The 12,824-nt window shown below is 46.1% G+C and overlaps 1 protein-coding gene across 7 annotated transcripts in view; it reads left to right on the forward strand.

Annotated features, from left to right (window-relative positions):
• LOC116942916 (lysosomal proton-coupled steroid conjugate and bile acid symporter SLC46A3-like) overlaps positions 1-12,700 on the forward strand; it is a 34,875-nt gene extending 22,175 nt beyond the window's left edge. For all 7 annotated transcript variants that reach the window (XM_032955369.2, XM_032955368.2, XM_032955370.2 and 4 more), the window contains exons 3-10: positions 3,733-3,887; positions 5,530-5,711; positions 6,535-6,686; positions 6,900-7,065; positions 7,257-7,592; positions 8,940-9,023; positions 9,545-9,701; positions 11,266-12,700. In XM_032955369.2, the coding sequence (XP_032811260.2) occupies positions 3,733-3,887; positions 5,530-5,711; positions 6,535-6,686; positions 6,900-7,065; positions 7,257-7,592; positions 8,940-9,023; positions 9,545-9,701; positions 11,266-11,347 (1,314 nt within the window). In that variant the 3' untranslated portion in view covers positions 11,348-12,700. The remainder of the gene's footprint in view (positions 1-3,732; positions 3,888-5,529; positions 5,712-6,534; positions 6,687-6,899; positions 7,066-7,256; positions 7,593-8,939; positions 9,024-9,544; positions 9,702-11,265) is intronic.
• Positions 12,701-12,824: the final 124 nt, after the last annotated feature.

Genomic DNA, 12,824 nt, shown 5'->3' on the forward strand with positions numbered 1-12,824 from the left:
GCTTTGACGGTTCCTGGGGGGGGGGGGGGGGGGGGATTGCGGCGCTTTAACGACCACGACACGGGCGGCAACACCAGGTGGTGGCGGCGGCCCCCGCGGCGGGGGGTTGGGACGCGTGGCTGTTGGTGGCAGCCGCCCTCGCGAGACACGTGTGCCACCACGAGCTGGCCGCGTCTGACGTGGCCGACCCTTGCTGCAGTGTCGATTGTCTTCGGGCAGTGTGCTTTCATTGCAAGGGGCTCGCGGGGCCGCTCGCGGGCCCGCGGCGGTCTTCGGTGCGGCCCCTGACGTGCGGGGCCCCCCGACAGTACGCGAACGTGAAAACACCTCCCATCATCGTGATGTCAAACCCCCAGTGGTTTCACATGTGTGGCGGCCCCCACACTGATGGTGTCTTATCTGAGAAAGTGGCCCCGCTCTGAAAATGAGCGAAGAATGCTGCCAAAGGTCGAATAGAACTTGGAGCAACCACACATTGACTCGCACGTTAGCGTTATCCAACGATGATGCGCAAAACCAGTGGGGCTCGGCTTTGATGTTTGGTTCTAGTTGTGAATTGGAAACACGGCTCAGATTATTGCAGTGACGGATAAATAGCGTTTGCAGGACTCTTGTAGCCACAGGTGGTATGAATTGAAGTCGTGGGCCGAATTTGACCCATGGGCTGAATGTAGGGAGGAGTGGAGGTTGACCCCCATATGGAATTTTTGGAATGCAGGTGGAATTAGTGTGTTCATAATAAAGGTTTTTGGGTTAGATCGCGTTATTTATAAATGTGTCGTAACCCTCCACCACCCGACACGGCCAATCAGCAGAAAAGTGTCACGTTGATAAAAGACAAATAGTTCACTACTTTAGCCCACCGGTGTGTTGAAGAGTGAATCCACAACATTTACAGTTTGAGTACGACGTTTCGCTGGTAATTACATCCAGCATCATCGGGCAATTCGCTAGAATGGTAAAGCCCTCACTTGTTCCCGGTCTTAAATAGAGCAGCATCAGTGTGACGTCATCATTTAACTCATTCAGGTGCAGTGATTTGAGGTGGAGGGGGGGGTATTGTAATTATATTATCGATTGGTAATCAGTCAATGGTTAAGATTAGTAATGAGTTGTAGATTAGTAATTAGTTGTAATGTGTGCTATTGTGATTATATGCTACGTTAGTAATCCGTTAATTAGTATGTGTTTCCCCTATAAGGAATTGTAATATGTATTATTTAATAATACGCTTCCAAGCCACACTAAGCCTGTAGCTGTCAGAGCGATTAAAGTTATTTCTATTTCTCTCAATTTCAATGGATTCTCTAATTAGTCTTTGCCAGTAATAATTAGTTTAACACAACACTTCATCGTTATCAAAATCAATTGAGTGTCCTTGTTGACAAGCATGTTCTGCCACTGCCGACAGTTGTGTTTGAGATAATTTAATATTTCTTTAGTGTTCTTTTAGTCTTATAGGGGAATCACATACTAATTAACTGATTACTAACGTAGCATATAATCACAATAACACACATTACAACTAATTACTAATCTACAACTCATTACTAATCATAACCATTGACTGATTACCAATCGATTATATAATTACAACCCCCCCCCCTCCGCCTCAAATCAATGCACCTGAATGAGTTAAATGATGACGTCACCCTGCTGCTCTATTTAAGACCGGGATCAAGTGAGGGCTTCACCATTCTGGCGAATTGCCCGATGATGCTGGATGTAATTACCAGCGAAACGTCGTACTCAAAAACTGTAAATGTTGGGGATTCACTCTTCAACACACCGGTGGGCTAAATTAGTGAACTATTTGTCTTTTGTCAACGTCACACTTTTTTGCTGATTGGCCGTGTCGGGTGGTGGAGGGTTACGACACATTTATAAATAACGCGATCTAACCCAAAAACCTTTATTATGAATAATATTGGTCGCGAAAGCCTCTCGTGTTAAACTGAGCCAGTGTGTGTTTGTGGTCTCAAAGTATTTTCACAGATACGAAAGGAGGAATCTCAAAATAATTTATTTTTTAGTACAGTGCTTGAATTGCATAATCCCACAAATCTAATTTGTGAATTAAGACACTCCCACCTCTAACATAAGATCTAATACAAACACAAACATGAATCCCTAACAATGACTCAAGAACAATACATACCCTTCATACAAAGATTTAGATGAATCCGGCCATAGAATTCACATTAATCCATCCCTAATGCTAACTACCATACTTCGGATATGTTATAAGGACCTCTGGACTAGAGGGATCGGTCTTGCTTGGGGGTGGAGAGGGTAGCAGGGGCAGAGGTTGACCTCAGAGGAGTGGGATGGACGACGTCAAGAACACCGCTGGCCTTACACACTGACCCCCAGCTACGAGAGGCAGCGAGAGACAGGTGTGGATGGCGGAGTCCGGTCGTAGATGTCACCAGAGGTCGTACTCGACCTGACGGCACAAGCTGACGAGATGACTGCTGACTACATGTACTGTAATTTTGTGTTCTCTGATCCACGTGTTCCTCCCTCTGCACGTTGTTCGTCATCAGACCGACTGTTAAGAAAAGTAAGCAGGCTTTGGGGAAAGGTCACATGTCTGGACGAGACGATAGCCGGTGCTCGAGGCTGTAACCTCCTGACCCCGTGCCCCTACTGGACATCTGTGGAAAAAGAGCTTCATAGCTCATCGGATTTCCGCAGGATAAATAGAGATTCTGACATTGTTACGACGGAGTGGCGGGCCAACGAGGGGAACCCACCCGAGATGATGTCCACCAAGGGGAAGGAGCGATGAGATCAACTGGTGAGCAAGGAGCTAGACGGGTGCTTGAGTCGTGAAAGCGTGGGGGACGATTGCAGGTTTTCGGGAGGCCTCAATTCAGCAGTGGCCGTTGACGATCATCATTCGTGCTAAGGCGAGCTGGAACAACAACGCTAAACTATTATTAACAAAATTTTGATTTAAAGCTTTCGTGACTGCAGTAATTCATATTCTTAGTTTTTTCGGTAAAGTCACGTTGAAGAGAAACAACAAAATAACAAAATATATATAAAACAATAAAACATTCTCACGACGTTTCGACCATAACTCAAACGGTCATCACACACCTGATGATGACCGTTTGAGTTATGGTCGAAACGTCGTGAGAATTTTTTATTGTTTTATATATATTTTGTTATTTTGTTGTTTCTCTTCAACGTGACTTTACCGAAAAAACTAATAATATTATTAACAAGTGAAACATCTCCTAATCTCTGAAACAAGCGCGCATCTATTGTGAAGACCTTTCACGAACCGCCTCTCACCTGTGGTCGATTTCGTTCACCACTGCGGGCATTGTCGGCCCCCATAATGTGAATGCCGTCCTTATTGTGGAATGGCAATAACGCTCATTAAATTAATTCATTAGTTATGCTGCTGCGTTGGCAGTGGTGCACAGATTAACAAAACTCAACACATCAAAAACACTTTGTTTGTATACGAATGTGCAACTTGCTTCGCGCTGTACATAGCCAACCGTGCGAATCGGAGGTGTGGCCTTAAAAGGAAACACTATATATGCATAAAAGGCGACGTGCTTGGCAATGGCCCTCCTTAATAGCACGTGGCCCTTCACCATCTCCATGCTACGACACAGGGTCGTTACCCAAAACGTTACCTTTTACAACATTTGTATCCCAATGTGTAGAGCTTTTCATTCATTGAGACTCACTCCGTGCCTGCCACGATTACAGGAGGCACAGGCAGCTGCATCCCTATTCCAGGTACGCCTGGACCTCGTAGGGTTCTTGCCGGCCGTGCTGGCCTCGCTGGTGCTGGGCGTGTACAGCGACACCAGTGGGCGCCGTCTCATGATGATACTGCCCTGCATTGGCTACAGCTTGGAGAGGTATGTTGTTGTTGTTGTTGTTCACACATCGCTACGTTCTCGCTCCACTCTTGAGTGGAAGGCCGTCCAAGCTATGCATGTATGTTGGACTTCTTTCGCACCGTATTTTTGCCGACCGTGCTAATGAGATTTGCGTGAGGACAACAACCTAAACACAAAAAGCAGTTCTACAATCTATGGCCTATGAGCCAAATGCAACTCACTAGTCGGCGGTATTACTCAAACTCACTGTTAGAAATGGCCTTCCACGGCTTAGAGATTTAATGAATAAAACGTAACTTGGCTTGCCCAGCATATTGGCTCTTGAGTGACGTGACACGTTTTGATGTGGAGAGACTGATGAGGGAAGACGTTGCTTTTGTTAAGCATTGTACGCATGTCCTCTTATCCCCGTACATCATAATTCTCGTCCATATTATATATCCACTGAATACACCTCCTATCTCTCATGTATTGGCGATGACTACATATTTAATTTATTCTATCTGCCATATTTTTCTGAACACAGTAAAACCTTGGATTGCAAGTATAATTCGTTCCGGAAACGTGTTTGTTTTCCAAAGCACTCGTATATCAAAGCACTCGTATATCAAAGCACTCGTATATCAGTTGTGATCACATGACGCTCGGCAGACAAAGCATATACGTACTGCTCGTATTGCAAGACCTCGCTCGTTTATCAAATTAATATTTATTTAATTTTTTTGCTCGTCTTGCAAAACACTCGCAGAACAAGTTACTCGCAATCCACAAGGTTTTACTGTACATGTCTCTTGATTTAAAGCTTTCGTGACTGCAGTAATTCATATTCTTAGCTCTTTCAGTAAAGTCATGTTTAAGGGAAACAATAAAAGAATAAAATATATATTTTATTGTTTCCCTTCAACGTGACTTTACCGAAAGAGCTAAGAATATGTACATGTCTCGTCGACATCGATTTTGTCTCATCTCACTACATCTGTATCTCTTTCTCTACAGCTTTCTTCTCAAATTTCCTACATCTCCATATATTTTTGCCTACATCTGCAATTTCTCTACATCTCTGTCTCACGTCTGCATTTCTCTCGTCTCATCTCACGCTCGTTTACTTGGGAAAAGCCTCACCGAGTCTCAGCGACTGTGTTTCAGGAGGGTGCAGCCAAGTTTTCGCAGCAGAGGGCAATGTTGCTTTGTGTGTGTGACATCCAAATCGAATAATTTGCAGGTCATTTTTCGGCATCGGGATGTTTTTGCCAATACGAGTTACATACGCTTTGGTTCTTTCGGTAAAGTCACGTAGGTATAAGATAAAATAAATTAAATCACGACGTTTCGATTGCAACACAAGCAATCGTCATCAGGTGCTTGTGTTGCAATCGAAACGTCGTGATTTAATTAATTTTATACCTACGTGACTTTACCAAAAGAACGAAAGCTTCAAATCTAGAATACAAGTTACATTTTTGCTTTTGCCATGTGAGGAAACTAGAGAACACGGCAGAACCCAATGCAGAAACAACAGGGGACAGACAGAACGACATTATGCAGGCGCCCGAGTCGATAATTATAATCGAACCCAGGCCCTGCTTGGTGTGAAGTGTTACCACCGCACCGCCCGACTGGTCACTCGCTGACACCTCTCCTCACCCCTTTCCTCCCGCAGTATCGTCTACATTCTCATCGTGAGCCTGGAGCTGCCTCTCCCCTGGCTATACCTGGGCTGCCTGCTGCGTGGAGCGACAGGAGGTTACGCCTCCATCCTGGCCGGAAGCTTTGCGTACCTCACCGACGTGGCCAACCCTGCCAACCTCAACATGCGCGTGGCCTGTCTGGACATGCTGATCGGTGCGTCTTCTGGTGCCAATTGCATTCATTCACGTACAACATTTTTAATGTGTGTGTATATGCCGCGATGTACGTATGTTGAAATTATTTCGCACCGTACGTAGCCAGCCTCGGAGATTGCCCACCTTTCCACCCCCACAAAGGGAGCACTGGAAAGTGTCGCGTGGAATTGTTATGTGCTCATGGGACTTTGCTTCTTGGCAAGCCTTGCGAGCTTTTTGCTCCGTTCTCCTCATCGTCGTGACTTTGTTTGTGATCCACGTGTCACAGGGAGGCAATGGTTCAAAACAATCTTCTTTAGTAAGTCAAGATTGATCTTCTTTATCTTTGTACATTTTTTTTTTATTTTTGAGTTCTCCAAATGCATGCCATCCTACTCTTGCTCGACTCTTTATTTCATAATTTTGTATCCCGATTTTGCCTTCTGTTACTAAGTTGTGTCCCTCCAATGGGTATCTTCAGTGGTTTTGCAAACTTGTTGTAAGTGACTTTTGTGTTGCTCCCGTTTATCTCAAGTGTCCACATGAATCAGAGGTGCATGCACACACGAGAGACATCATGTCGACCGTGAGGAAAGGTTTATTGGCTTGGGCAGGACATTTTACAAGGAAGTGATGATGGCCGGTGGTCACGGAGTGGCAGCCATAGGAGGGGAACATGCCCAAGAGTGGACGCCCATCGTCAAATTGTAACGATGAGATTGGCTTTCATGTTGGGGCTCGATCGATTGTTGCATCACGAGACCGTGGCAGATGGGACCGGTCCGTCAAAAAAGACAGTGCCGATTTTATTCCTCTGTCGTCCCCATCTGTCTGTAACGCAGGGATCAGTGGTGGCATTGGTGCCGTCATCTCAGGCCACATGCTCCAGGCGATGGGCTACGCATTCGTGTACCTGTGCGTGTGCCTTATCCTGGTGCTCTGTATCATCTACGTGGCGTGCGTCCTCGAGGAGACTATAACGAAGGATATTCACGTACGCTCGTGCACTACACCGCTCCGCGCGACCACCACCGTGCCGTTTGTCCAACCACGGCGCTTGGTGTTGGCCACCCCCTCGTGCGCCGTGCCGGCCTTCATAGGTGCTCGCTAGCAGCACTTGCCCCAACAGTCTGTTTAAGGCTATGGAGGGGGATATTTGTCTTTGTGGCTGTGCCATGAGCCCTCACCGTGTTTCGTTGACCACCAGGTGGAGTCTCTGATTCCGGCCGAGGACGGACAAGATGACTCCATCGCGACATGCGACAGCGCAGCGGAGATCAGAATGCGCATTCCAGCGGAGGCGCGCAAGAAGAGGAACGTCCTCACAAAGCTTCTGAAGCAAAACTACAAGAGCTTCAGCAACCTGTTTTGTGGTAACGTATTGACTTGAAAAGAAACGCACGATCGATTGCACATCACCCGAATTAAACCCTGCACCCAAGTTGAGCAGTGGATGCATGACTGGTTGCGCCTGTAGGCAGGAGAACAAAACACCCCCACGTTGGAAAAGCGCCGCATAAATCCGCGTGCGATCTTTTTCCGAACCCCGGTTGCCCTTCCACAGAGGTGGACAGTGGGGTTCGCAGCAGCGGCGGCCCGGGCAGCAAGCGGTGGCGTCTCGCGCTGCTGCTCGTGGCCTTCACCTTCTACCTCCTGGCGGAGATAGGCGGCTCCTTGCCGGTGTCTCTGTTCGAGATGAAGGCGCCTCTGTGCTGGGACGCGTTGCTGCTGGGCTACGGCTCGGCGGTGGGCTTCGCCATCTTCATCACGAGCTTCGTGGGCGTGACGGTCCTCTCGCGTTGCCTCTCCGACCCGCCCATTGCCCTCATTGGCATCTCCACGTTCACCGTAGGGATGGCGATGATCTGCGGCGTGCAAACCACGCTCATGATGTTTCTCGGTACGCGCCGGCTCGGGGCCGGATTCACGCAGGGGGATTTCTGGCCTGTGGCTCTGGGCCTTGGGATTTTTATGGGCTGATAAAATAATATATGTCTGTGCAGCCTTCAATAAACATGTTTTGTGATACTACGTTTAGTAGTTGTGCAAAAGCAAATACACACATAATAAAAGCACATTCATTCAATAACTCTGTCATCATCAGGTGTGAAAACCACAGCAATTTTTTTTTTTAAACTCCACTTTTTTCAAATGTTCTTGCTGTGGTTTTCACACCTGATGATGATTGCTTGTGTTGCAGTCGAAACGTCGTGATAATTTTATTGTTTTATATTTTTATTATTTTATTGTTTCCCTTCTACGTGACTTTACTGAAAGAACCAAGAATATATAGTAGTAGTACTTCTTTTTAAAGTTTCAAATGCAATACTGTAACACAATGATAGCTTCTGTAGTGCAATTAAAATTGTTTTGTTGAATTTTAAACTCGGATCTGGCTTGACAATTTCTACGTCACGTATTAAAACTCGAACTGAAATAACCACGGGTGAATGACAACGGAGAGCGTTCGCCATCTGGCATGGGTGGTGATTCACGGTTAAGGGAAGGAACTGAATATACAAAGATGTACCCCCCAAAACCACGACAGCACTGAGCCCCCCACCCCCCCCCCCCCATCAAACTTCATCTGCCCCTCGATGCGCCTCTCTTGACTCCCATAATCTCCCCCCTCTTCCATTATTTAATAATCCCCTTTAACCCTGGCACCTTCTTTTGCGGGGAGGGCCGCTGCACTTCAGTTGACGTTGCGTGACTCATTCCTTTGTTTCTTGCGGTGGGACTTTTGGAGCAGTCATAAATTTACTGCGGATCAATGTCAGTGCAAGAAATGCATAATGTATATGTACAGCCCTATCATCAATCTCGCCGCTGAATATGAACCCTGCCATGCCATCTGGGTCGGTGTGGCTTGGCGATGGTAGGGGAGCGCAGTCACGGGAGAGCAGTACAGTACAACGATGGATTTTGCTGAAATGCCTTCCGTTGCCCAGCGACGTAGCCCTGCAGCCACCCATATAACACATTTAACGCACGCTGGTCGCTCTTCCTAGCAATATAAAGCTAAATTATATTCATGGATAGCATTGTTATGTTTGGAACCTGCAGCAAAAGTGGACTTTTTCGGTAAAAAAAAATAACAGTGCTGAGAAATACGTGAACTAAGAAGCCTCTCCATAATGTTTTTTTTTGTGGGGGAGGGGTTAGATTGCGTAAATGTGTGTTGTTAAGCCTACGTGTTAAACTAAGCAGCCTCTCTCTCTTCCTGTTTGCCGGATTTAATGTGCAGTGCGCCTACCCCTGATGTTTACCATCATGCCCGTCGCAGTAATGAGATCTATGATGTCCAAGACCGTTTTGCCAAGCGAGCAAGGTATGGTGGGAGTGCGTCGTTTGCAAACACCGCAGCAGATTTTCCATACAATTTACGTGCACAAATGCACATTAGACTTGCATATCCCAAGAGGACCACCGCCGTTAATCTGAGTACAACTTAAGGGTGTAGACAACGATAAATTACGGCAATAATAATTCCTATTATCATTTGCAGCCCTTACACAATCTACTGTGGGATGAGTGCCCCCTCTACGTTGTGCTGGTAGTGGGGGGGTTAATTTATGATACTTCACCACGCTGGTCCACGCAGTTTGGTGAAAGGTGGGCGCACAGGAACAGTTCCAGATATCACTCGCCACTGATGTTAGCCGTGACCGGCTTCACAGCACAGTGTGCTAACCACTACACCACCACTTCCCCAAGTTTGCATCGTGCACACCGCATCATATGAGAACATCACGGCGGCCGTGGTCGTATTCCACACGACGATGGTTGCCGTGTTTGCTGTCGCGTTACTTTTGCGGTGTTGGCACGTTCGATTTCGTCGTGCCTCTGCAGGAACCCTCTTCTCGTTGGTGGGATCCTTGGAGTTGCTGGCTGGCATTGTGGGATCGGTGGTGTTCAACAATGTCTACGCCGTCACCGTGGGATGGTTTGCCTGCTTGGTTTTCCTCCTCTCGTCCGCCGTTGCAGTCATCCCGTTTTTGATCTTGAGGTGCTTTCATTGAAAACAAACACAATTTGTATCGCTTTCGTGAAGGTTTCGCCGCGTCTCCAAGACTGCTCTTCCGCAGGGTTCTGTCCAGTTAGACACGGGGGATTTTTTTTTTCTCCCACGTGTGGTGGGTGAAATAAGATGAGACAACACCGGTGCAGTTAATGCTCGAGGACAGGTGGTTCTTAACCTTGATTGCAGCCTTGCACCCCTTTGGTTCTCAGCCGTTAAAAAATGTAGAATGTTAACAAATACATCGGTTTGATGGAACAAAGTAGTTGTTGTACTTACGTGCCCGTGCTTAATTTGTGTTCTCAATGATTTACCGTCTAAAGAAATCTGGCATGTCTCGCACGCCCTGGGGGTGCGAGACATGCCAGATTTCTTTAGACGGTAAATCGTCGAGAACACAAATTAAGCACGGGCACGTGTAATGAAATCTGGCATGTCTCGCACCCCCAGAAAGGGCATCTCGCACCCCCCAGGGCGTGCGTGCACTCCAGGTTAAGAACCAATGCTCTAGGATAACCGTTAAAGTCGGAGCAGGTGCCAGGGTGTTCAGTCGTCTTGGTGAGCTGTACAAACTGGAGCAACTCCATCTGTACGATTTAAGAACTGCACCCCCCCCTCCTGAAGGGTCAAAACTCCCATTACGGTTCTATTGCTAACATTTATTTATCAATCCAGCAAGTCTCCTGGCACTTTTACAATAGGCTCCCGCATTGAGATGTTTGGCAGAGTTATTTTGAAAGAATCTATTTCATATACGGGGGCAATTGGAGATGAAAATCAAGTAAAATTAACTTTTCTGACATTGACCAGAACTGTGAAATTTGGTCAGACTACCACCATGACTGACCCAACGTGGCCAGGCCTTCATCCAGTCGTGGCTTGCATGAGAGGTGGGAGGGTAATTTTGTGAACCCATTCGCTATACTGCCATCTCATGGCCACGTGTTCAACACGCTATATAATGGATGGGTATTGCTGCACGTTAATTAACTTATGTAGCTATTGACGAACTCTGCCAGGTTAACAGAGGCCAGTGGGAATGCATGGACCTGCAGCTGGATTAACTGAGCTGGGGTCAGCAGTTTTGCACTGCGCTGTTGCCACAAGTCAACCACACTACCTTGATGATCTCATCAAGGAGCATAAACCATCACGCAAACTCTGGTCATCCTCGCAGCAGCCTTTGTCTCACCAATCAAACAAAGACGGTTACTGCATCGCACGCTTTCAGATGCGCTTCTGCAGCCGCTTGGAACGCTCTTTCTTCCGATATTATGATGCCCCTGGAGCGCTATGCACTTTAAAATTTAGATTGGAAACGCATTTCTTTAGAACTGCTTTTTGTGTTTAATTTGATGTCCTTCCTCCGCACCCCTGATTTGGTACGGTTGGCTACGTACGGTGCCAAAGAAGTGCAGCATACATACAAAGCTTTATTCTGCAATGTCATTGCAAATCAGCGTGGCTCAAGCGCGCTGGGTTTTGTAACCTCTCTGTTGGCCATCGCCGCCTTGCGCTAATGTGGTTCGTGTTTGTTTCTATTCCATCCCAGCGTCCTTTGGTGTGATGAGATCATGTGCAGGAGACGCAGGGGAATATCTGCTCTTCAAGATGAGAGTGCCCAAACTCACTAAAAATGCCAGCGTTGTCGGTTCAACACCAGAGCCAATGGGATGCCGATTGAAGACGGAAAAGGGATTTCCACTGTAGAGTGTCAATGATGCCACTGTCCAAAATGCTGGCGATGTTTAATGCACTATGCAACAACAAAAAATGTCGGCCACTCCCAAAGAAACTAAGCCGGAGTTTTTTTTTTTATGTACGTATGCTAAGGTTTGTTTACAAACAGGAAATATTGATCGTGGTTTTAAATGGGGAAACAATGCATTTTAGCTACACAGGGCTACGTTTGAATGGCAAATTGTTGCCAGTTCCCAAAAAGCAATATTCTGGTTTCCCTTAATTCACTATGATAACAATTGCACTTGATTTGCAAACAAGCCATATTTTACACGTCATACAATTAACCATTGCTGCCCTTGAGCACAATAATAACCTTGAGGGACAATGTTTTTCGTCTGTACTGCACATTGAAATCTGTGCAATTGCAGAGCTCATTGCAGCGCGTGTTTGGCTGGCGTGAATCCGCTGCCCGTAAATGCTTGCCTTCCACAGCACTGCCAAAACGGGAAAAAGGGGAATCCTAGATCGTGTATACCCCCCCCCCCCCATCTTGTGACGCAGCAAGTCACAATAATTGCACTCACGCTGCACGTTGTTGCATTGGAATGCGTTGCAGTCAATGAAGAATGCGCTTAGATCACCGTTTCGTGGTGGTGGTGGTGGAGTTGTAAACACAGTCGTACGTGTGCACTTTATTTGCGTTTTAAAACAAACTTCTGCTTAGTTGTGATGTGTGGTGTCCGCACACAGGTGTCTTGAATGTAATCAAGCCACATACACGTGTGTGTTCCAGTTATGTTTGGATTTTTTTATCCCAATGTAATTTTTATGCAATAGTTTAAATTAAAAAAAAACACATCCAATACTATCAATGATAGTAATACTGTACTCAATTTAGACTATTTGCCTTTTTATTGTTTCATGATTGACAACGTTTTTCCTGTTTTTTCTTATCAGTAACGATTGATACAAATATGCTTTCCTTATAAATATGAAGGTGTGGTTATGGATGGAGAGATAAAACATAATTTATCTTGCCATGTTAAACTGAACCAATGTCGCGAATGTCAATTATTTGCATAAGGACAATGAATAAACATCCTTTCCTAAATTACATTGCCTTAAAATTGGGACATATTAGACTAACGTTTTGGGCAAAGCTCAATGAAATTGAGATCTGTAACAACTCGTAATTGCATATTTATTGCCCAGATGGTAGCACTCAGCAATGTGTACCTGAGCCTCAGGTGCTGATCTTAAGATGAGAATATTGAGAATACTTTAATAAATGGAAAAAAATAAAATCTTGCGTGGTGTGTTGTGAGCCCATGTCCTTGACACCAGGACCTACCGTGGAGCTGATCTGCCCTCTGACCATCGACTAGTCATCTGTAAGATGCGCCTGCCATTTTTCCACTCCGGTGGTGG

The sequence above is a fragment of the Petromyzon marinus genome, chromosome 16, assembly GCF_048934315.1.
Source record: "Petromyzon marinus isolate PM22_M1 ecotype Great Lakes invasive population chromosome 16, UKy_Petmar_22M1.pri1.0, whole genome shotgun sequence".
In the NCBI taxonomy this organism is placed as follows: Eukaryota; Metazoa; Chordata; class Hyperoartia; order Petromyzontiformes; family Petromyzontidae; genus Petromyzon; species Petromyzon marinus.